The following is a 19,954-nucleotide window of genomic DNA, read 5'->3' on the forward strand; positions in this document are numbered from 1 at the left end:
ATTTGGGTGTTATTGATTCTTTAGTTTACTATTCCTGTGCTTATATCATTCAGACATAATAGAATTGAACGCTTTTTTTTAAAGAAGATTTATGTGATCTTTATATCCAAATATTTTTAGCTTCTATCATCAAAGCATTCCGTAAATTAAAAAGTTAGTGGATCTATTTAATATAATTGTAGATTTTCAGAAATTTCTAAAGGTGAATTTAGAAGCTTTAGAATAATTGTGTGGAGGTTAGAAACTTATTTAGGCATTTAGATGGTTTTTAAGGATGATATTACGTCAGTTTCTTTATGATTTTGGATATATTTTTTACTAATAAATAATATTTGGAGATTTTCGTCGTTTATCGGAGTATTTATTTCTTCTTTAAAAGTTGATGAAACTTTTGATTGTTAGAGTTTATTTTTGCATTAATTTATTTTTTTATTTTGGAATTCTTTGGAAATAATTAATTCATCTGAAAGAGAATATTCTTAAATAACTTTCTTAAAATCTTAAAGCTTTTAATTTTTGATATAACTTTTGTGAAATAAAATTTTATCATTTTTTTCAATTACAAAAGAGAGTATTATTATAAAAAATAATTGAAAAAAATAGGAAATTTAAAAAAACCAATTAAAATCATTCACAAAATAACACATATATACTGTCAAAGGAGTTATAATTTTAATTGCTCTAAAATAATAGGAGTAAAATAAAGGAATTTGAAATATTTAGTATATATAAAACCAATACTAATATATTTAATTATTTTATTCTGATAAGTTTCTAATAATTAGGACAAAAATAATATCGTATATAGTAGTTTAGATAAACATTATTTACTAATAATTATTATTTTTGAGAAAAAATAATATTATTGAGGTTAATATTTAGATTAAGAATAGTAGTATTAGAAACCAAAAGTGAAAATTAAAATAAAATATTACTGTTAATATAGAAGATATTTAGTAAAGTAATATAAATACTATCAATAATTTGTTTTGTTCGTATTTTAATATTTTATAAGACGTATCTTAGGCAAGTATTTTAAATTATATGTTTATTTTTCCTTTAAATATGTTTTTACTTTAAAAAAATATTTCTCTTGTCCGAAAATAAATTTCATAATAAAATTTACTCATACTATAATTTTGTTTCATAATTATATTTTTTGTTATTTATTTTTTCAGATTTTTTTAATATTTTTTTGATGATTTTTTTGTTAATTTTATTATGAAAATTTAATATAAAAAATTATATCATGTAAAATTATTTAAAAAATAAACAGATATTATTAAAAAATAAAAAAATTTATTTATGATGATTAAATTAAAGCAAATATTAAAATATTAAATTTAAATTATAAAGAAACAATATTTTTTAAAGAATTGAATAATTTTTATTATAATTCAAATAAAATCTATAATTCATCAATGTATTTTTTTGCATAATTTAATTACTTATTTAATTAAACATCTATAATATATATTTTCTATATATTATAAATTTTAATACGATAAATATGCTTTCTTTTTTAAAAACAATTAAAATATATTAATATTTTTTGTATATTATTAACTAATATAGATATGGAAAGGTAATTTATTTTTTATTTAAATTTTTAAATTCTTGAGATAAAATTTTTGCATTAAAATAAAATGTATTCTTTACTATATTTCTATTTTAATAAAATTAAATAAATTAATAAAATTAACTCATTATATTAAATGTAAAATAGAAATTTATAGAAATTTTTAGATAATTTAAAAATAAATAATTTAAATTAAGTATAGACAAATAGTAAAAATATTAAAATTTAAATTTAAATAATAAAACAAAGTTAATATTTTTATTTAAATAAAATTTCTTTTATTAATAAATATATAAAAAAAGAAAAAAATATTAATTTATTAAAAAAAAAAAATTAATTAATTTATATATAAAAAATAAATATATTAATTTATTAAAATAAAAAAAAATTGAAAAAAATGATTATAAAAAAAGATTAATAATAATATTTAAAAAATAATAAAAATAAATATTTTATGTATTTAATTAAATTTATATAAAAATATATAGTAACAATAAAAAAATATAAAAATATTAAACAAATAAAAAATATAAAATTATTTCATTTTAAAATAAGTTAAATATCTTATAAATATTTTTAAGCTATATTTCTTTATTCTTCTTTTTCAAAAGCATTTTATTCATCTGCCTATTTATCCACTAGAACAATAATTTTTTCTAGAAAATCAAACATATTTTACACCATTAAATCTTTTTCTTTACTAAACTTTACCCAAACCCCATTCAACTACGTATAATCAAACAATCCTTTAACCAGAAAATGCCTCGTGTTTTTTTCCGGTACAATAATATCCTTTTAGTCTCCAATAACATAAACTGAAGTTGCCTATTAAGTCACTGGTTTAATATTTTCTGAAAGTTTAGAAATATTATTTGGAATCGGTTTTAATGTAAATTTAATTTATTCAAAAAAAGATTAAAAATAATGGAAGCAATCAACTTTAATTTCTTATTTGCAATTAAATCTTGATTAATTTTCTATTTTTCTTTCTAAAAGAAGATGGTGTGCATAAAACTACCAAAACGAGAATTTTTACAATAACAAAAATACCTACAAGCATCGATTTCTGAATTAAATTTAAATTCTAAATATACCCATAATTCTAATTAAAATTAAGCCTATCAACTTCGAATTAAGAAATGAAATTTTTAGGTAAATAACTACCTTCAGAAAAATACAAAACAAGGAAATCGATTAATTATTATGGAATATTTTAAACATTTTATAATAAACATTAACCACTAATTATGTTAAGGCTATTATTCGTTCCATTCTTTAATTAAGTACAGATTCTTTGATTTTATCTTTTGTTAAAATATCTAAGTCTTCTTTGGGTTTAGCAATTATTATTTAGAAGGCTTTTTCGCAACTTTTTAATAACCATTAAACTGCTAAAGGAAGAACTTATTTAAAATTTTAAATTACATTATCATTTAAAGCGGATTTTTTGGAGAATTCTTTCTTTCTTTTGGGAAGGAGAATACAGAAATATGCGAAGTGGAATTTCATACATTTTTTTAGTTTTTTTAAGGCTATTTTTCTTACTTCTTGTTTACGTTTCTCTTCTTGAATTTTGTTTGCACCTTCGGCTTTATCTTTATCTTTATCTTTTTTTTCTTCCTCTTCCTCTTCTTCTTCTTCTTCTTATTCTTCTTATTATTCTTATTCTTCTGAGTCTACTGAATCATAACTATCTGAAGAATCAGAGTCTGAATTATTTTTATTATTTGGGCTGTTTTGATTATTAGGAAGTTGCCCTCCTTTTAAAATTAATAATTATTTAATTGCTTCTTCTAATGATTATTCATTTTATCGAACTTTTTTTATTTCTAAAGGGTTTATTATTGTTTATATTTATTATTACTATTATTATTGTTATTATTATTGAAGAAACTAAGTAAAGAAAAACATTAAAAATTATTATTAAGTCTATTATGTTTTGCTTTGATAACTTTAAAATGCTTATATATGTTATTCTTTTTGGAGTTCTAATTATTATTTAAATTCAGAAGTTAGTTAATCTATAGAATTTTCGAAAGTGGCTTTTAGTTAAATTAGTTAGTCTGGTTTGTATTTTTGAGAGGAAGATTTTTCGTTTTTTTATTGAAGTTTTTTGAAATTTTCTATTTCAATTTGCATTTAAATATTTTTTATTTTTTCTTTTTCGAGTTTTTTTTGCATTTTTTTTAGGCTTTTTTCTTATTATTATTCTTTTTCTAAAATTTATTTTTATATTATTTATTAATATTCCATGTTTTAATTATTTATATATTAGTTATCATAAAATTATTTGCTTTTATAATTATTTATATTATTGTTCGGAAGCGTAGGTATTCTATATGGAGGTGGATATAATTGGTTTTCTGATAAATTCCATCTATTTTAGGGAACTTGGCTATTATTTTCTTATATATTATTATTTTTATATTGATTAATGTTCAAATATTATCCTAAATTTTCTTATTAATGATTTTATGGCGGAAAAAATTAATAATTTTCGTCTCTGTTTTGTGGAAATTCTCTTTAATTTTCTTAATACTACGGAGTTTAAATTTAAGAATTATTTACAGAATAATGTTAGTTTTATTGATTTTATTACTAATTTAGTTAAGAAGATGAATATACTTTATTATTAATAATATTATTTTAATTAACTTTAAGGTTTAATTTATTTGCTTTATCTAAATTATTTAAATTTTATTATTTCTATTAAATTTCTTATGTTTTTTGTTAAATATTCTGATTATATTGATGCAACTTTTAATTAAAAATCTCTTATTTTTATTATTTATTTTGGTAATTATCATTCCAAAAAAGGCTATCCAGACCAGCATTTTAAAAAACATTATATTATTATGACATTTTTAATAATATTTTTTTTTTGAAAAAAAAAAAAAATAATTATTATTTTTAATTAAAAATAACTATAAAAATAAAAAAATAATTAAATAAAAGATTTTTTATATGAAAATCTGTTTTTAAACATCAAGAAATCAATAAATAATACAACTGTTTTTTAAACTTTTTATTTAAAAAATAAATAACTAAGCTCATATTTTATTCAAAATTGCAATTATTTCACAAACGATCGTCCTTTAATAAAAAAAGACTCAAAAAACTTTCAAATAAAATATCGTGTTTTAAACCCTAAAAGATAAAATAATCATAATACAAATAAAAAAAATAACATTTGTATGAAAATAAGATAATCTAAAATAAAATAAATTAATTATATATTTTTAAATAATAAAATTGAAATAAAAAATGTCTTTCTATATTTTAACCTTACATTAAATAATAATAAAGCCGTATTTTAAAAAAATAAATTATTCTGAAGAGAATAATATTTACGTAAAAAAAAATTTTTTTTTTTAAAAATGCATTTTTTTATCTAAAAATATAAAAATTACAAGAAAAACATTCAAAAGAATCTAAAGAAAATTTTGACAAAAAAAATTATTTTTAAACAATCTTATTAGTTTAGTTAATAAAATCATAAAAATTTGTAAAAAATATTAAAAAAAAATAAATAAATATTTTTATTTTTTAAATTAAATTTTAATTAAATTAAATAAAAAAAGAACAAAATTAATTTTTATGAAATAATCTAAATATAATATGATATAATAATAACTTTATAAAAATGTATTAAAAATATAATAAATATAAATATAAATAAAAAATAAATAAAAAAAATGTTTTATATTTAAAAAATAAAATTTTACATCAAAGAAAATATATTTTATTTACGCTTTAATAGAATAGCGATATTAATGCTTTAAACATTAAAAATTAAAAATAAAAAAAAAAATTTTATATAAAAAAAATAATTATAAATAAATTATTTATTAAATATAAATATATAAATATATAAATATATAAATATATAAATATATTATATATATTTATATTATTATTATTTTTATTTATTTTTAAAAAATATTTATTTATATTAAATTAATTATAGTTTATTATTTATTACAAATATTTATTATCATATTTTTATTAATTATATATTTTTAGTATTATTTTTTTTATTAATTATTTTATCATAAATATATATTTTATTAAATTTCTTTAAATTTATTTATTTATTAAATAAAAAAAAAATATGTTTTTTTTTATTTAATTATTAACAAATAAAATATTATTAATATATTTATATTATATTTATTATTTTTATGAATTTTTAAACTAATATTATAGTTTTTAACTTAATCAATCTGATATACAAATTTATTTTTTTTATTTTTAATTATTTAATATTTTCCATTTTTAGTTTTTTCTTAAAACTTATTTTTCAATATAAATTTTTTTTTGTTTTTTAAGAATTTTTTACTTAATAAAAATATTTTTATAGAATGAAATGTAAAATAACATAAACAAATTATTAAATCTTTAAATATAAAAAAAATATTTAAAGTATAAAAAAAAACTCAACAAAATGTTTTTATATTAATAAAGTATATTATTTAAATTTGAAGAATTTTTCGTATTTTAGATGTAAAATAAAAAAAATCCGAAAGTTTATAAAAATATGTTTAAATAATGATTGATATTTAAAAAATTATTTTATAAGGCTTAATTGAATAATTTTTTTTATTTTTTCACCTATCATTACGGAATTTATATATTCAGCCCTTCTTTTAATTTGATTATTTATTAATTTGGCAATGATCTTTCTAAAAATATTTGGTTTTCGAATAATACGAAACAGGCCTATTAAAAATAATTATTTTATATTTTCTTAACTTTGAATACTCTTTTTCTCTATTTAACTTCTAAAGCAAAAATGAAAACTTATTTATGGATATAATTCTTATTTTATAATAATTATTATTAGTAATTCCTTCATTGTAATTAAATATTTTATATTCAATTCTTTGAAAATATAAGTTAAAAAATAGAATTATTTTAAATATGATGAAGACGCTTAATATTATATCAATAATTTTGAATAATATAAAAAAGTAAAATAATTATAAATGTATTGAAAAAAATTAAACTATATACATATTAAATATTAAATATTTATATATAAAAATATATATAATAATTAATATTAAAGAAATTAAAATTTATAAATATTATTTAATAAATATATATAAATATTTATGTAATATTAATATATATTTTTTATTAAAATAATATTTTTTTATATAAATATAAAATAATTTTAAAAAAATATATATGATAAATATATTTCAATATAATTTTTTCTCTTCAATAGTATCCCATAGGAGGAGGCATCATCATTTAACCATTAGGTTATCCATATCCTTTAGGAATAAATTCTGAAGTAGTGAGTAGGTTATAAATACCTTTTTCAATACCAGTAAGAAGATCCATAATTTCTTTGTCATTAAATGCATTTTAATCATTAAGATTTTACATATAATCTTCATCTTCTAGTGAATATTATTCGAAAACAAGATCATTTATCATCATATTTAAAAGAATAGGAACTAATTATGAAGATTCCATAGTTTTAGGCATCATTTTAAGAATGGGCATGAAATAATCTTATTTCTCATTTAACATTTTTATCTAGAATCTGATAATTTCTTTAGTTTAATCAGCCGAAACATCTTTTTTTTTGGTAATTTTTCTTTAATTTTTTAACGGACGGAAGCTTACATCATAAAAATATGTTAACCTAACCCTCTTTCCATTAAACACATTTCTGATTTTTCCAAAATATCTTAACTAATACCTAATTTTATACAAATATCTTCCTAAGCTTTCATGAGTAAATTTTCTATATCATTCATTGATTCTTACATTAAACTCATGTATTTTTTTTATCTTAATGCATTATATTTCTTCTATCTATATATATTTTTATTTTATAAAAAACAAATTAAAATAAATAATTATATATATAAATACCAGTTCTATTTTAAAATGTTAATCTAGTAAATTCTTCTTCGGCAATATCAGCAGAATTTTCAACTATTTATTAATAAGTTTAAATAGAGATATATTTTTTAGTATCAGGAATATAAGTAACTTGGATTTTTGAAACAACCTCATTCAACTTATCTTAAGGAAAATCAAAAGTTTTATTAGATTACATAAGAAAATTTGCCTATAATTGCTAATCTCCTTTTTATTCCTATTAACCTTATTATTAAATATTTGATTCTTTTGATACATTAAAACCTCTCAAAAAAGCTTCTATCCATTAAGCAGTTTCGAATAACTTAGCTTATACTTTTTGGTTTTGGTCTAAAAGAGTATTCTATTTATCGTTTACTACCTTATTTAATTCTGGATAATTTATTTTTAAATCTTCGCCTTCATATATTGCATATTAGGAAAGGTTCTTAAGACCTTATTGATTAATTTTTTTATCTGTTACCTTTTAGATTTAGTCTTTTAAATCATAATCCTTTAATTCTTTTAGTGAACAGACGAAACTCTTTGATAAGTTATCTTTTAAAGCAAATACTTAACGAGCTAAAGCTTCAAAGGCCTTTGTAGTCTCGTTTTAGCTTTTTGTGATATTTTCCCAATTTATAGGTTAGTAAGTTTCGTCTATTTTCATATTTAATAAGAGTGATTCCAATTTTTCAACTTCTATGGTGGTAGTCATTATAATTTAAAAAAATTTAATTTGTTTAATTTTATTTAATAATTATTTTATTGTTTTTTATATTTAATATTTTTTATTTATTATTAATAAAAAAATATCTTTTATTAAATTCAGCTTTTTTTTGGTTTCAATATTATTTAATTGCTTTTTATACTATATATTATTTAAAATAGCTATTTTTTATAATGAGAAAATAATATTAATTTAATATTTTTTTTTAAAAAAAATTATATTATAAAAATATATAATTAATTAATAAGAAATATATTAAATATAAAAATTAAAAAAAATATATAATATAAGTGTATATATATATATATATTTATATATATATATAATATTTTATAAATTATTTAATATAATTTTTTTTTATTAAATAATTATAAACATATATTATTATATTTTAATTATATATTAATTTTTTTATTTATTAATTTAATATAATCTAATAACAATTACATATTTTTTTATTAAAAATAAAATTAATCTAATAATATACTATTATAATTAATAATGTTAAATTTATTTTTTTATAATTATTTTAATATTTTATATATATTTTTTAAATTTATATAAAACATATATATATATTTATTTTTTTATTTTTTTGCATTATGTTCTAAATGTATATAATTTTCATTACTGTTATATTTTTATTTAAATTTAAGTAGTAAAACTATCCTATTAATACTATTTTTTTTATATATTCATTCAAATTAAATAATAAATTATTATCATTTTTTATTTAATAATAATTAACAAAATTATATTTAATATTTTTATTAAAAAAATAAAATAAATAAATTTCCTAAAAAATATAAAATTAAAGTAAAAAATTATGGACAAATATTCTTATTTAAAATTAAAATCCTTAAAAAATCATTAATATATAGGTTTTGATGTTGACCATTGTTTAATCCGTTATCATATCAAATCAATTACTCGTGCATGCTATGAATCACTCATGAAAACATTAATAAACGAAAAAGGCTATCCCGAAACTTTGTTAAATTTAACCGAAAAAGAAATTGGAATAGGCTTAAATTATTCATTGATTGATATAAATAAAGGCACAATTTTATAAATAGGTAAAAATAAGACTATACTAAAAGGTTACAGAGGATTTAAATAAATTAACATAGAAGAAGAATATGGAAAAGATTATATCATAGAAGCCTTTGAACCTTTATTAATTAACAGAAATCCAGAATTTATGGTCTTGGCTACTTACTTTGAAAATTCTAAAGGTGTAATATTTGCCAAAATAGTAGATTTCAAAACAAAAGAAAAGGTCTTAAAAGAAAATGACTATAAAGATATAATTAATGACATAGATTTTGCTGTAAAATAAAATTATATGCATTATAATGAATAAAGAGTATATAAAATATAGTAATATGGTACTTTTTTTAAAAGTATATGTGATAATCCATAAGGATTAATTCATAAATAAGCCAAGTTTAGAAAAATACTAGAAAATTTAAAATAATAAAATAACAAATTCCTCTTTATTGTAACTAATTCTCATTTTGAATTTATTAATTTTACAATGTCTTATTCATATGGAGATGTATAATAATTATATATTTATTTTTAATTTTAAAATAAATAAAATATTAATATATTTATATAGGATTGGTAAAATTTATTTGATTTAATATTCGTAAAAGCTTAAAAACCGGCATTTTTTACAAATTAAAATAATACTATGTACGAATATGATGAATAAAATCCTTTATTAATAGGTAAAGAAGTCATAGATATAGAAAAAAGTGGAAAGAAAATATTCGTAGAAGGTAATTATTAGATTTTAGAAAATTATATTAATAGTAAATTTGGTTTTTCTATTGATAAAAAAATACTCTTTTTTGGTGACAATATACTCTCAGATTGTTATTATTCATAATAGTTAAGTTAATGGGATTCTATAGCTATTGTGGAAGAGTTATATGAAGAATTAAATGATAATGGTTAATTTTTTAATATTTTTTAATTTTAATTTTAATTTATATGTTATTTTATTATATTTTTTGTTTAGATTAAGAAAAATAAAAGCAAATAATGAAATTGTTAATTATAAAGACTATTGGGGAAACTTTATGGATAAAAATAATGAAAGTTTTAATAGTTTCTGGCTTAATGTGGCTAAATAAGATCTTTAAGGAGGTTTTATAAGACTAGTTGATAGTTAAGATGCACAAATTATATGGGAAAGTGTTTGAAATGTATTTTTAAATAATTCATATTTTTAATTTTTTTTTATTTAAATTTTTTTAATTTCGTAAATATAAAATTAAAAAATAAAAAAATATGTAATTTTATAATTTTGCCTTAAAATTTAGTTAATTTTACATAAAGTTATTATTATCTTTAAATCAAATTAAATATTAAATTGTTTTATTAGAATATATATATTTGTTAAATCAAAAAAAATTAAATTGTTTTATTAGAATATATATATTTGTTTATATCAAAAAAATATAATATATATAATATATATATATATATATATATCATTTATTTTATTAATATTATTTATTCTAATATTATTTTTTAAACAAATATTTAAAAATTAAAATCGATAAAAATATAAAAATGAACGTATAGAAAGAATAAATAAAAGAAGAAACAAATGTAAAAAATAATAAAAAATTATAAAAAAATTTAATATATATACATATTTATTGATGTATAATGAAAATTACCTTTTAATAGAATACATTATAAAATATTTTTAAATAAAAAAAGTCATAAATATGCCATTTAAAATAATATTGTGATAAAAAGAGGACATTTATTACAAAATATATAAATTTAAAGAATTAGAAATAAAAAATATAATAAAACACAATAAATGATTTTCATAAAATAATAAAATAATTTTAAATAATTAATAGTTAATAATAAAAAATGTACATTATAAAAATTAATATTTATAAATATTAAAATAAATAATTAATTACAGACAAATAAAAGAAATAATAGAAAGTGAAATATAATTATTAAATATACAAATAACTAGTTTGTAAACAGAAAACGAATTAGAATTAGAAAAGATAATATAAACTATATTTAATCCTTAATAAAAGCAATTAAATGATATTTAAATATATTCAAATTAATTATTAAATTCATTAAAAGAAATAGAAGAAGTAATAAAAAAAATTATAAATTTATATAAATATATATACAATATAAAAGAATAAAAATAATCCAAATATATATAATTTAATAAATAATTATTAAAAATGTTTCACAGATTATAAATATTGTTTTGAAATATAATTAAATTAACAATTAAAAAAAGTAAGCGAAAACATAATTAATTTTCTTTTTGAAAAAACATTGAATCATTTTCTAGTATAAAATAAATTTCAGTTAAACAACTAATTGAAATAGAAAAAAATGAAAGAAATTTAAAATATATTTATACTGATTATATAAAAAATCTATAAACTATAAATACTAACATTAAATAAACATATTTAAAAATAAACAAAAAAATATAAATAAAAATAAAAAAAAGAGTTATATAGAAGATATATCTGAACAAATTACTTATAAAAATGAAGAAAAAGAACTCAATAATAAATTAACATAATCAGAAATAAACTTTTTAGAATAAATAAATTCTGAATCAATTATATACTAATAAAATTAAAATAGTGTTCTTTATAATACTTTTGATCTTAATAATTTTCAAAACGAAGATATATAATCTAAAATATATTTTTATTGAGAAATTTCTCATAGAAAAAAAATAATAAAAATTCATATTAAATATATATGAATAAATTTTTCAAAAAAAAAAAAACAAAAAAAACAAAAAATTATAAAACCAAAATAAATGTTCAAAAAAATATTCCAAAAGCAATTAATTTAATTTACCCATATACCTAAATAGAACATATTTTTCAAAAGATCCTGCTATTAAAATCTTAATATATCCCCAGATGCTACTCTTGAGGAAATAGAAGAAGCTTATACCACACAAAAATAGAAAATAGAACAATCTAATCAATAATCTTTTTATAGTAAACTTGAATCCTATAAATTACAAAAGAACTACGAATAAGCATTGAAAAACTATCATTAAAAACATAATCCTTAAATGGGATTTATAAAAAGAATTATGTTCACTGCCAGTTTCGGTTAAACTCCTACAAATGAACAAAAAAATTGGGGATTTCAGCTTTTTGCAGGAGGTATAATAGCAACTATTAGTTTAAGTGCATTTGCTGCTAGCTAGTTAAAAGATAAATCTAAATTAGGTAATAATTAAGGCCCTCATATTATTCTGACAACAAAAGATTTAAATGAAGCAAAAATAAACTATTAAGAATATAAAGAAAATTTAGAATAAATGCAATAATAATAAAAAGATATATAATAATAATAATAATTTAATAAATAATAATAATAACAATAACCAAAATCTAAATCTGAATAAGAATATGAAGAATATATGAATAAAAATAAATCATTTGCTGGAAAAGATGAATGAGTTAATATTTTTTTTTAAATAAATTAATAAATAAAAAGCAATATATATATAAAATATATATATATATATATTTATTTATATATAGATATATATATATATATTTATTTATTTATATATATATATTAAAAAAATTTATAATAAAAATAAATAAAATAAAATTTTTTAAAGAAAAAAAATTCAATCCATCTTCAAATCAGGCAATAAAGGTTTTGACTTTAAAGAAACCTTATAATAATCTCCATAATTAGAAGTAAACATAATACTCATAATACCAATACATAGTGTTTACAAGAAAAAAATGTAATAGTGATAAATTTGTGTTAAACATAAGGTTCAATAAACTAAGAAATAAACAAGACAATAGGAAAACTCAAAAAATAAATACTTCCGAAAAATCCAAATTATTTAATAAAAGGTTACGCTTACATTCTAGCTGATGAATAAGTATCTTTAAGACCATAAAAGAAATAAAAAACAATCCAAATCTTAATAACACAATAACCCATCCTACCCATCCATCAAAATGATGAAATTTATGTGATGAATCATCATTAATTCTACTTAAACCAACAATAATCATATGAATAATTCCAATAAGAAACTATTTTAAAATAAAAATAAATATATAAATATATAAATATATAAATATATATATAAATATATAAATATATAAATATATAAATATATAAATATATAAATTAATCATAATACTGCTAATGGGACATATATATCTAAACTTTCTAATTCCATATAATTAATAGTCCATCCCCAAGAAATAAGTATAAAAATAATCGCCATTAAAAACTATGCTAAAATTCCTGAAATCTATCCCAATAATTATATCACGAATATTCCTTATCCATCATATGAATAGCATATTAAATGAACACTTTCTAAAAAAGATTTCCTGTTTGTAAAAAAAGAACTATATTATTTAAAAAAAACGCCCAATCCAACTCTTCTTCTTTATTGTATAATTTTATTGCTTTTTTTAAATTTATTGATAATAAAACAACACAAATAATCCAAAATATAATTATATAAAACAAAATCCCGTTTTCTTCGCTTGAAAATTAAGTGTCGTCTGCATTTATAATTTCTATCTCAATTATAATCTTTAAACCGGCAGGACTTAATTTTTCTAATTCTCTTTAACAGTCTTATAAATTAAAATACCAAAATCTTCTCTTTACTGTAGAAGTTAAAGTCTCAGAGATATATTCACTCCAAACATTTCCTTATGTTGGTAAATTTAATACACTATTAAATGACTTTAGCTATTTACTTTCACAAGTGTCATCTTTTTTTATAAGTTACCATTCTTTATCAATTATCATCGCTAAGTTTATTAAAAAATTTTCTTCTCCTGTTTTTAATAGAGGTTTGTTAAATTTAGCGCGAATTTTATAGGTTGCTGTACCTATATCAACTGCGAATTTGGTGATGTAAAAAAAATACTAGCTATTTCTAACTTTGTTGATTGGGATTTAAAGACTTACGTATTTTTAGTTTGTTGTTTTTAAAAATATTATTATAAAAATTGTTAATATGAATAATTTTGAATTCATTTTTATTTAAGTTTAAATATTTTTATTTTTCTCCTTTTACTTTTTTATATATTTTTTAGATTTTTTTCCTATTTAATTTAAATTTATTTTATTTCATATAGTTTATAAATATAAAAAATTAAATAATATTTATTATAAAATGTTATTGAAATTTCTAAAAATTAATTTTAAAATATTATTTATTTATAAAAATTTATGCATTAAACGTTATTATATTTAAATAGAATAAATGTATTTTATTTAAAATTAATAATAAATAATTAAAATAACTTACAAATATATTGTTTATTTTCTTGAAAAAAAAAAATTAATAAAAAATAAATTAAAAAATATTTAAAATAAAAATATAAACAGTATAATTTATATATTGTTAGTATCCAAAAATAAATATAATTATATTTTTATAAAATCAAAAGGCAAAGTGAAAATAATTAAAAAATTATTATTATATATATTATATAAAATAAATCCTATATTTATTAAAAAAATAAAAATAAATAAATAAAAATTTTTATCTCAGTATTAATTTGTTCAAATAATTTATTAATTATTTAATTCTTATTATATTTTTTGCAAATTTTTTTTTAATTGATCTATATAATCAATTTTATTGATTATAATATTCTTGAATTTTTCTACTAAAAACATATTTTTGTTCATATTTTTTCTTTTTTCATTTATATAAAGTTAAAAAGGTACTTTTTTAAAAAATATACTTTTTAATCCATTTTTTAAAATATATTTATTTACCTTAATCAAAAGTAGAATGACGAATTATACATTAATCTTATAATTTTTCAACTTTTAAAATATAATCTTTTTTTCATCAATATGAGGGTTTTAATACAAAGTGTTTTAGGTTGAAATTTCTTGCTTTTAATTTATTTCGACATTAGAATTATTACTCAAAATTAAAGTTTCTTATGTTTTCTCTTCGTTTTGAATTTTATCATTTAATTTAATTTTTTTTTAATAATTGCTTTTATATTATTTATATTTCTTTTTCATAGATTAGTCGTTTTCTTAAATTTGTAATACATCTTCTTCATTTTAAGCATTTTATTAATTCTATGTATATGTATATTTTAATATATGTTATTTGGAAAAAAAATTATTTATACTTTTTATTAAATTTCCATTGCTTATTAAAGAAACAAATCTAAAATACCCAATCCTTACTTTAAATATAATATAATTTATTTATATATATATATATATATATATAGAATCATACATAAGGATCTTCATTTTTTTATTTAGGAATTTTTATTTATATTCTTTTTTTAAAAATATTAATATTTAAGAAGATTATATATTTTTAAAAATATTAATACAAATAAATATATAATTACTTTATTTTTTTGTAATAATTTTAAATTGATTTCCATTGTCATCATTTAATTTAATTTTTTTATAAACACTATTAACTTTTATATTCTTTATTAATAATAATAATAAAATTTCTTTTTTAAATTTTTATTCAATTTTACTTTATTTTTTTGCGTTTATTTTTTTTATCTTAAAAAAAAAAAAAAACAAATAAGTTTAATATATAAAAAAATATATATATAAATAAATAATATATATTTTAATAAATATTAAAAAAAAAATTAATAAAATAATTAATAATAATTATATTTTTAATAATATATATATTACTTTATTATGTTAAAACACTGCCTTTTCTAATCGGTTAAAAATTTGGAATCTATATAATATTTTCTTCTGTTTCCATAGTTTATTATTATTACAAAGAAATTTCATTCTCAGATTTAGCCTTTGCTTTTTTTTCTTAGCTTTAGTATTTATTAATCCCTTAATTAATAATAATGTTTATTTAAATAAATTTCTTATTTTATATATAATTACTTCTCTCATATCAAACATTTCCTATTTGTAAAATTGATTAGGAGCTTTTCTTCTGCCACTTTTTCTCTTTTAATTGTCAACTATGATTAAATTTTATTTTTTATTTTTTATTAAAAAAATTACAAATTATAAAATAGTTAAGTTATTTTTTATATAAATCAAATATATTTTATATTATTTTTATATATTAAGTATTAAAAATATATAATTTACAAGTTATATGTATTTATTTTTTACTTAGTTCTTGTTTGCATTAGTTCTCTTGCATTTTTTTTTATATTTTTTTTTTTATTTTAATTTTTATTTAATTAATATTGTTTTGATTTTTTATTTATTTTTTTTGGCAACTAAAATATGATAAAAAAAATTATTTGTTTAAATTTTTTTTTTAAATATTAATTATAAATAAAAAGAAAAAAAATTATGCTAAAATATAAAAAACATTAAATAATTTTAATTAATCAAATTTATGAATTCTAAAAGTTTTAATCAAATTAAAATTTAAAAAAACACAACAAAAAATAAATTTAAAAAGTTTAACTAAAAATATTAATAAAGTATTCAGGTTAAATAATATTATAAAATATATATATTAATTATTAAATTTTATAAAAATTAAAAATATATTAATTTACAAATAAATATATTTTATAATTATTCAAAATTTAATCATATTACATTATTATATAAATTATTTAAAAATAATAGATTTAATTAATATCTTTAAGAAAAAATAAATAAATAATTAAAAATCATTCGAGAAAAAAAAAAAATATAAATAAACTAAACAATATATAAAATGTAGTGATTCAAAAAAAAAAAAAATATAATTATAATTATTCTAAAAAACGTAAAAAAATAAAAAAATTATTTTCAAAGAAAAAAATAAAATATCTTTTGTAAAAGTATTTTAAAAAGAAAAATAAAAAAATAATATAATAATATTAATAATGATATAAAAATATTTAAAATTTTAAGCTAATTGTAAAAATAAAATTAAAAAAAGATTTATACAAATAATAAATAATAAAAAAATAAATATTATAAATATAATTATATATATAATATATATATATATATATTTAATATTTATTTTTTTATTTATATAAATATTTATATAAATATATATATTAAATATAAAATTATTTTTTTAATTTATTTATTAATATAAACTTTTTTTTTTATCATATAATTTTATTTTTATTTTTTATTATATTTTAATATTTTTAATCTTTTCTTATTAAAAAAAATAATATTATTTAATATACTAAATGTTTTTTTTCTTTAAATTTATATTTATTTTTTTAAATTACTTTAATTTTTTTTTTATTTTTTCATTATTTAATATATACTATCATAAAATATTTTTTTAATTTATATAATTATTTTTTTTAACGATGTTTTAAATATTTTATATAGTATTTTTAATTTGATATATATTTTTTTTCATATAATTTTTTATTATATATTTCTTTAATAGTATAATTTAATATTTATTATTTTTATATTAACTTTTTTTTTATAATTTATTTTATTTTTTGATTAATTTAAAAATGATTATCTATTTTTTTCTATATTAATATATTATCTGAGATGCTAAAAGTTTTCATAATTTGGTTTTATTGTTCTTTGTTTTTTTAGGCTTTCTTTATTTAAAAATTCTGAATAAACTAATTTTTTTATTTAATTTAATTTTTACAATACAATTTGTAAACATAACTTTTTTACTAAAAATTTTTTTATGTCTACTAACACAAATTACATTTTTTATTTAATTTTACACTTAATATTTATTTTTTAACAATAACTACTACACAAACTCCTTATTTACCTTATATATATATTAATAATTCGTTAAATTCTTCTCTAATAATATTATCGTGCAAATTATGCATATACATACTTATAAATTAATTTTTATATCCGTTTTTACCAAATTTTAACTTCAAAAGCTTCTATTCAATATTTGTTCTTATTTTTTCTCTTAAAGTAAAATACTTAATATCTTATTGAGTTCCAACTTAACATATACATCTGTCTATTTATGTTTATAGTTTTCTAAAGTCTATACATTTGAAAAAAGCGTGAAATATATAATATTGTTTGTATGTCAATCTAATTCAATGTAAAAATTTATTTCAAATATTTTTGATTTCATCTTTTTGATAAAATTTAAAAAGAAATTTTAACATATTTCAATTTACAAACCTTATCATGAGCAAAAAAAATATCTTCATAAATAAATGAATTTATACTTTAGAAATTTAAATTAAAAAATATATTAATATTAGAATACACAATACCCTTCCCCTCCCCTCCCCTCCCCTCCCCTCCCCTCCCCTATAACTTATAAATTATGTATAATAAGCGCTAAAACATTTAATTATATAATATATTAAATATTTTTTTTTTCAAAAATAAAGTATAAAAAATATGATTAAAACCTTTATTAATTTAAATTTCTGAAAAATTTATTTAATTAATTTAAGGAAAAGTTTTAAAATAAAAATGAAACAAAATTAAATCAAATTTTCGTTTAATTTCTTAAATTGAAAATAAATGACTTTTCCACATATTCTTTTGCTTTTGCTTTTTTTCAGCATAAAAATCCCAAAAGACTCGAATTATAAATATAAACACACATAATATTAAATAAAGTACAAAAAAATAAAAAATATTCATAAATCATTTAACTTAGACGTCTTATTTTTAATTGTAAGTCTTTAATAATATGCTCAAACAAATTGACAGCAAACATATTTTTTTTGAAAATGCTAAATGGTTTTAAATTTTAAGTTTGATTTATAAACATTTAATTGTAAAAATAATTAATTAATATAAAAATATTAGAATTTTTTTAAATATTAAGTGATTGCTTTAATTTCAGATTTAGTAATATTTAGAAAAGAAGTAGAAATAAGAATAACTTATCTAATAAAATATAATATAATATAAACTGCATTTGTATTTTTTTTTTAAAAAAAAAATCACTTAAAATAATATTTATTTGCTTAAATAATTTAAAATACTATTTAATAAAAAATTAAGTCTAATGCATTTAATTAAATAAAAATTTTGTTACTACTTAAATTTTTGATTATAATCTCTAATTTTTTTGACCTAAAAATATTCCTAATTTTCACTTTATTAAATAGTATGTAAAATAAATGCATTACATGCTTAAATCCTTTCTTTTTATAAATTAAAACATTCTAAAATCTCAAATTTTTTATTAAATCACTCAAACACTTTTAATTTGAAATAAACTTTAAAAAAATATACAAAAAGAATGCCTGAAATATATTTTTTTAAAAAATTATAAAAATCTGAATCTGATAAATAATAATTATATATATGCTTTAATTACAAATAAATCTTCTTTTAAAAAGAAGAATTATTATCTAATAATAATATTAAATTAGATAATTTGTTATTTTTATTAAATTAAGCTTAAAAATTGCAAAATAAATATGAATATATTAAATAATTAATAATTTTTATATTATTTTTTGTATAGATTATATTTATATATTAAAATTGTAATAATAATTTTTTATATACATAAATTTTACATATTGTTTATTTTTAATATTTCTTTATTAATTTTTTTTTTTAAAAAAAAAATATTTAATTTTTATGCATTCGTTTTTTTTTTTTTTTTTGAATAAAATTATAATTTAAAACTTCAAACAAAGCAAGCAATACCAAAAATCACAAAAAGACTACCTTATATCAACTTCAAAACCCATCCAGGAATAATTTATCCTAAATATCTACCTCCAATAACAGCTAGAAGCGCACAAAAAGCCTATCCTAATAAAGACCCTCCAAAAACAATA

The 19,954-nt window shown here is 15.5% G+C and overlaps 6 protein-coding genes across 6 annotated transcripts, besides 51 other annotated features; 2 read left to right on the forward strand and 4 right to left on the reverse strand. All coding sequences in view use genetic code 6, as the record gives it.

Annotated features, from left to right (window-relative positions):
- Nucleotides 1-1,168: 1,168 nt before the first annotated feature.
- Nucleotides 1,169-1,218: a microsatellite.
- Nucleotides 1,178-1,210: a microsatellite.
- A 654-nt stretch (nt 1,219-1,872) lies between the features above and the next one.
- Nucleotides 1,873-1,968: a microsatellite.
- A 17-nt stretch (nt 1,969-1,985) lies between these two features.
- Nucleotides 1,986-2,032: a microsatellite.
- Nucleotides 2,033-2,051: 19 nt separating this feature from the next.
- Nucleotides 2,052-2,119: a microsatellite.
- Nucleotides 2,120-3,193: 1,074 nt separating this feature from the next.
- Nucleotides 3,194-3,251: a microsatellite.
- Nucleotides 3,252-4,940: 1,689 nt separating this feature from the next.
- Nucleotides 4,941-4,978: a microsatellite.
- Nucleotides 4,979-5,237: 259 nt separating this feature from the next.
- Nucleotides 5,238-5,273: a microsatellite.
- Nucleotides 5,274-5,366: 93 nt separating this feature from the next.
- Nucleotides 5,367-5,420: a microsatellite.
- An 11-nt stretch (nt 5,421-5,431) lies between these two features.
- Nucleotides 5,432-5,475: a microsatellite.
- Nucleotides 5,432-5,490: a microsatellite.
- Nucleotides 5,468-5,612: a microsatellite.
- Nucleotides 5,477-5,594: a microsatellite.
- Nucleotides 5,579-5,627: a microsatellite.
- Nucleotides 5,628-5,971: 344 nt separating this feature from the next.
- Nucleotides 5,972-6,013: a microsatellite.
- Nucleotides 6,014-6,658: 645 nt separating this feature from the next.
- Nucleotides 6,659-6,712: a microsatellite.
- Nucleotides 6,700-6,735: a microsatellite.
- Nucleotides 6,707-6,757: a microsatellite.
- A 45-nt stretch (nt 6,758-6,802) lies between these two features.
- Nucleotides 6,803-7,120, reverse strand: IMG5_202060 (hypothetical protein; the record flags this gene model as incomplete). The annotated part of the gene is made up of 1 exon (XM_004023924.1): nt 6,803-7,120. The coding sequence occupies one exon, from the start codon at nt 7,118-7,120 to the stop codon at nt 6,803-6,805; it is 318 nt and encodes a 105-aa protein (XP_004023973.1).
- Nucleotides 7,121-7,175: 55 nt separating this feature from the next.
- On the reverse strand, nt 7,176-8,174 carry IMG5_202070 (hypothetical protein; the record flags this gene model as incomplete). The annotated part of the gene is made up of 2 exons (XM_004023925.1): nt 7,176-7,408; nt 7,469-8,174. The coding sequence occupies 2 exons, from the start codon at nt 8,172-8,174 to the stop codon at nt 7,368-7,370; spliced, it is 747 nt and encodes a 248-aa protein (XP_004023974.1). The 3' UTR covers nt 7,176-7,367.
- A 225-nt stretch (nt 8,175-8,399) lies between these two features.
- Nucleotides 8,400-8,442: a microsatellite.
- Nucleotides 8,425-8,476: a microsatellite.
- Nucleotides 8,477-8,479: 3 nt separating this feature from the next.
- Nucleotides 8,480-8,515: a microsatellite.
- Nucleotides 8,480-8,521: a microsatellite.
- Nucleotides 8,481-8,535: a microsatellite.
- A 32-nt stretch (nt 8,536-8,567) lies between these two features.
- Nucleotides 8,568-8,611: a microsatellite.
- An 89-nt stretch (nt 8,612-8,700) lies between these two features.
- Nucleotides 8,701-8,750: a microsatellite.
- A 262-nt stretch (nt 8,751-9,012) lies between these two features.
- Nucleotides 9,013-10,396, forward strand: IMG5_202080 (hypothetical protein; the record flags this gene model as incomplete). Its single annotated transcript, XM_004023926.1, has 3 exons — nt 9,013-9,744; nt 9,808-10,144; nt 10,257-10,396. The coding sequence occupies 3 exons, from the start codon at nt 9,013-9,015 to the stop codon at nt 10,394-10,396; spliced, it is 1,209 nt and encodes a 402-aa protein (XP_004023975.1).
- A 162-nt stretch (nt 10,397-10,558) lies between these two features.
- Nucleotides 10,559-10,631: a microsatellite.
- Nucleotides 10,567-10,641: a microsatellite.
- An 11-nt stretch (nt 10,642-10,652) lies between these two features.
- Nucleotides 10,653-10,688: a microsatellite.
- Nucleotides 10,689-11,975: 1,287 nt separating this feature from the next.
- Nucleotides 11,976-12,004: a microsatellite.
- Nucleotides 12,005-12,125: 121 nt separating this feature from the next.
- On the forward strand, nt 12,126-12,678 carry IMG5_202090 (hypothetical protein; the record flags this gene model as incomplete). The annotated part of the gene is made up of 1 exon (XM_004023927.1): nt 12,126-12,678. The coding sequence occupies exon 1, from the start codon at nt 12,286-12,288 to the stop codon at nt 12,676-12,678; it is 393 nt and encodes a 130-aa protein (XP_004023976.1). The 5' UTR covers nt 12,126-12,285.
- Nucleotides 12,542-12,603: a microsatellite.
- A 39-nt stretch (nt 12,679-12,717) lies between the features above and the next one.
- Nucleotides 12,718-12,742: a microsatellite.
- Nucleotides 12,719-12,801: a microsatellite.
- Nucleotides 12,734-12,801: a microsatellite.
- Nucleotides 12,802-13,048: 247 nt separating this feature from the next.
- IMG5_202100 (hypothetical protein) lies at nt 13,049-13,476 on the reverse strand (the record flags this gene model as incomplete). The annotated part of the gene is made up of 2 exons (XM_004023928.1): nt 13,049-13,279; nt 13,390-13,476. The coding sequence occupies 2 exons, from the start codon at nt 13,474-13,476 to the stop codon at nt 13,049-13,051; spliced, it is 318 nt and encodes a 105-aa protein (XP_004023977.1).
- Nucleotides 13,296-13,366: a microsatellite.
- Nucleotides 13,296-13,377: a microsatellite.
- A 1,066-nt stretch (nt 13,477-14,542) lies between the features above and the next one.
- Nucleotides 14,543-14,576: a microsatellite.
- A 118-nt stretch (nt 14,577-14,694) lies between these two features.
- Nucleotides 14,695-14,735: a microsatellite.
- A 515-nt stretch (nt 14,736-15,250) lies between these two features.
- IMG5_202110 (hypothetical protein) lies at nt 15,251-16,383 on the reverse strand (the record flags this gene model as incomplete). Its single annotated transcript, XM_004023929.1, has 6 exons — nt 15,251-15,314; nt 15,368-15,424; nt 15,481-15,523; nt 15,599-15,683; nt 16,116-16,195; nt 16,353-16,383. 6 exons carry the CDS (start codon nt 16,381-16,383, stop codon nt 15,251-15,253), a joined length of 360 nt encoding a protein of 119 aa, XP_004023978.1.
- Nucleotides 15,431-15,471: a microsatellite.
- Nucleotides 15,527-15,579: a microsatellite.
- Nucleotides 15,793-15,832: a microsatellite.
- Nucleotides 15,795-15,844: a microsatellite.
- Nucleotides 15,835-15,875: a microsatellite.
- Nucleotides 16,384-17,124: 741 nt separating the features above from the next.
- Nucleotides 17,125-17,194: a microsatellite.
- Nucleotides 17,154-17,246: a microsatellite.
- Nucleotides 17,158-17,196: a microsatellite.
- Nucleotides 17,247-17,288: 42 nt separating the features above from the next.
- Nucleotides 17,289-17,335: a microsatellite.
- A 188-nt stretch (nt 17,336-17,523) lies between these two features.
- Nucleotides 17,524-17,559: a microsatellite.
- Nucleotides 17,548-17,643: a microsatellite.
- Nucleotides 17,612-17,654: a microsatellite.
- Nucleotides 17,612-17,664: a microsatellite.
- A 757-nt stretch (nt 17,665-18,421) lies between these two features.
- Nucleotides 18,422-18,457: a microsatellite.
- The last annotated feature ends 1,497 nt before the right edge of the window (nt 18,458-19,954 follow it).

The sequence above is a fragment of the Ichthyophthirius multifiliis genome (assembly GCF_000220395.1).
Source record: "Ichthyophthirius multifiliis unplaced genomic scaffold scaff_1120509251427, whole genome shotgun sequence".
Classification (NCBI taxonomy): domain Eukaryota; phylum Ciliophora; class Oligohymenophorea; order Hymenostomatida; genus Ichthyophthirius; species Ichthyophthirius multifiliis.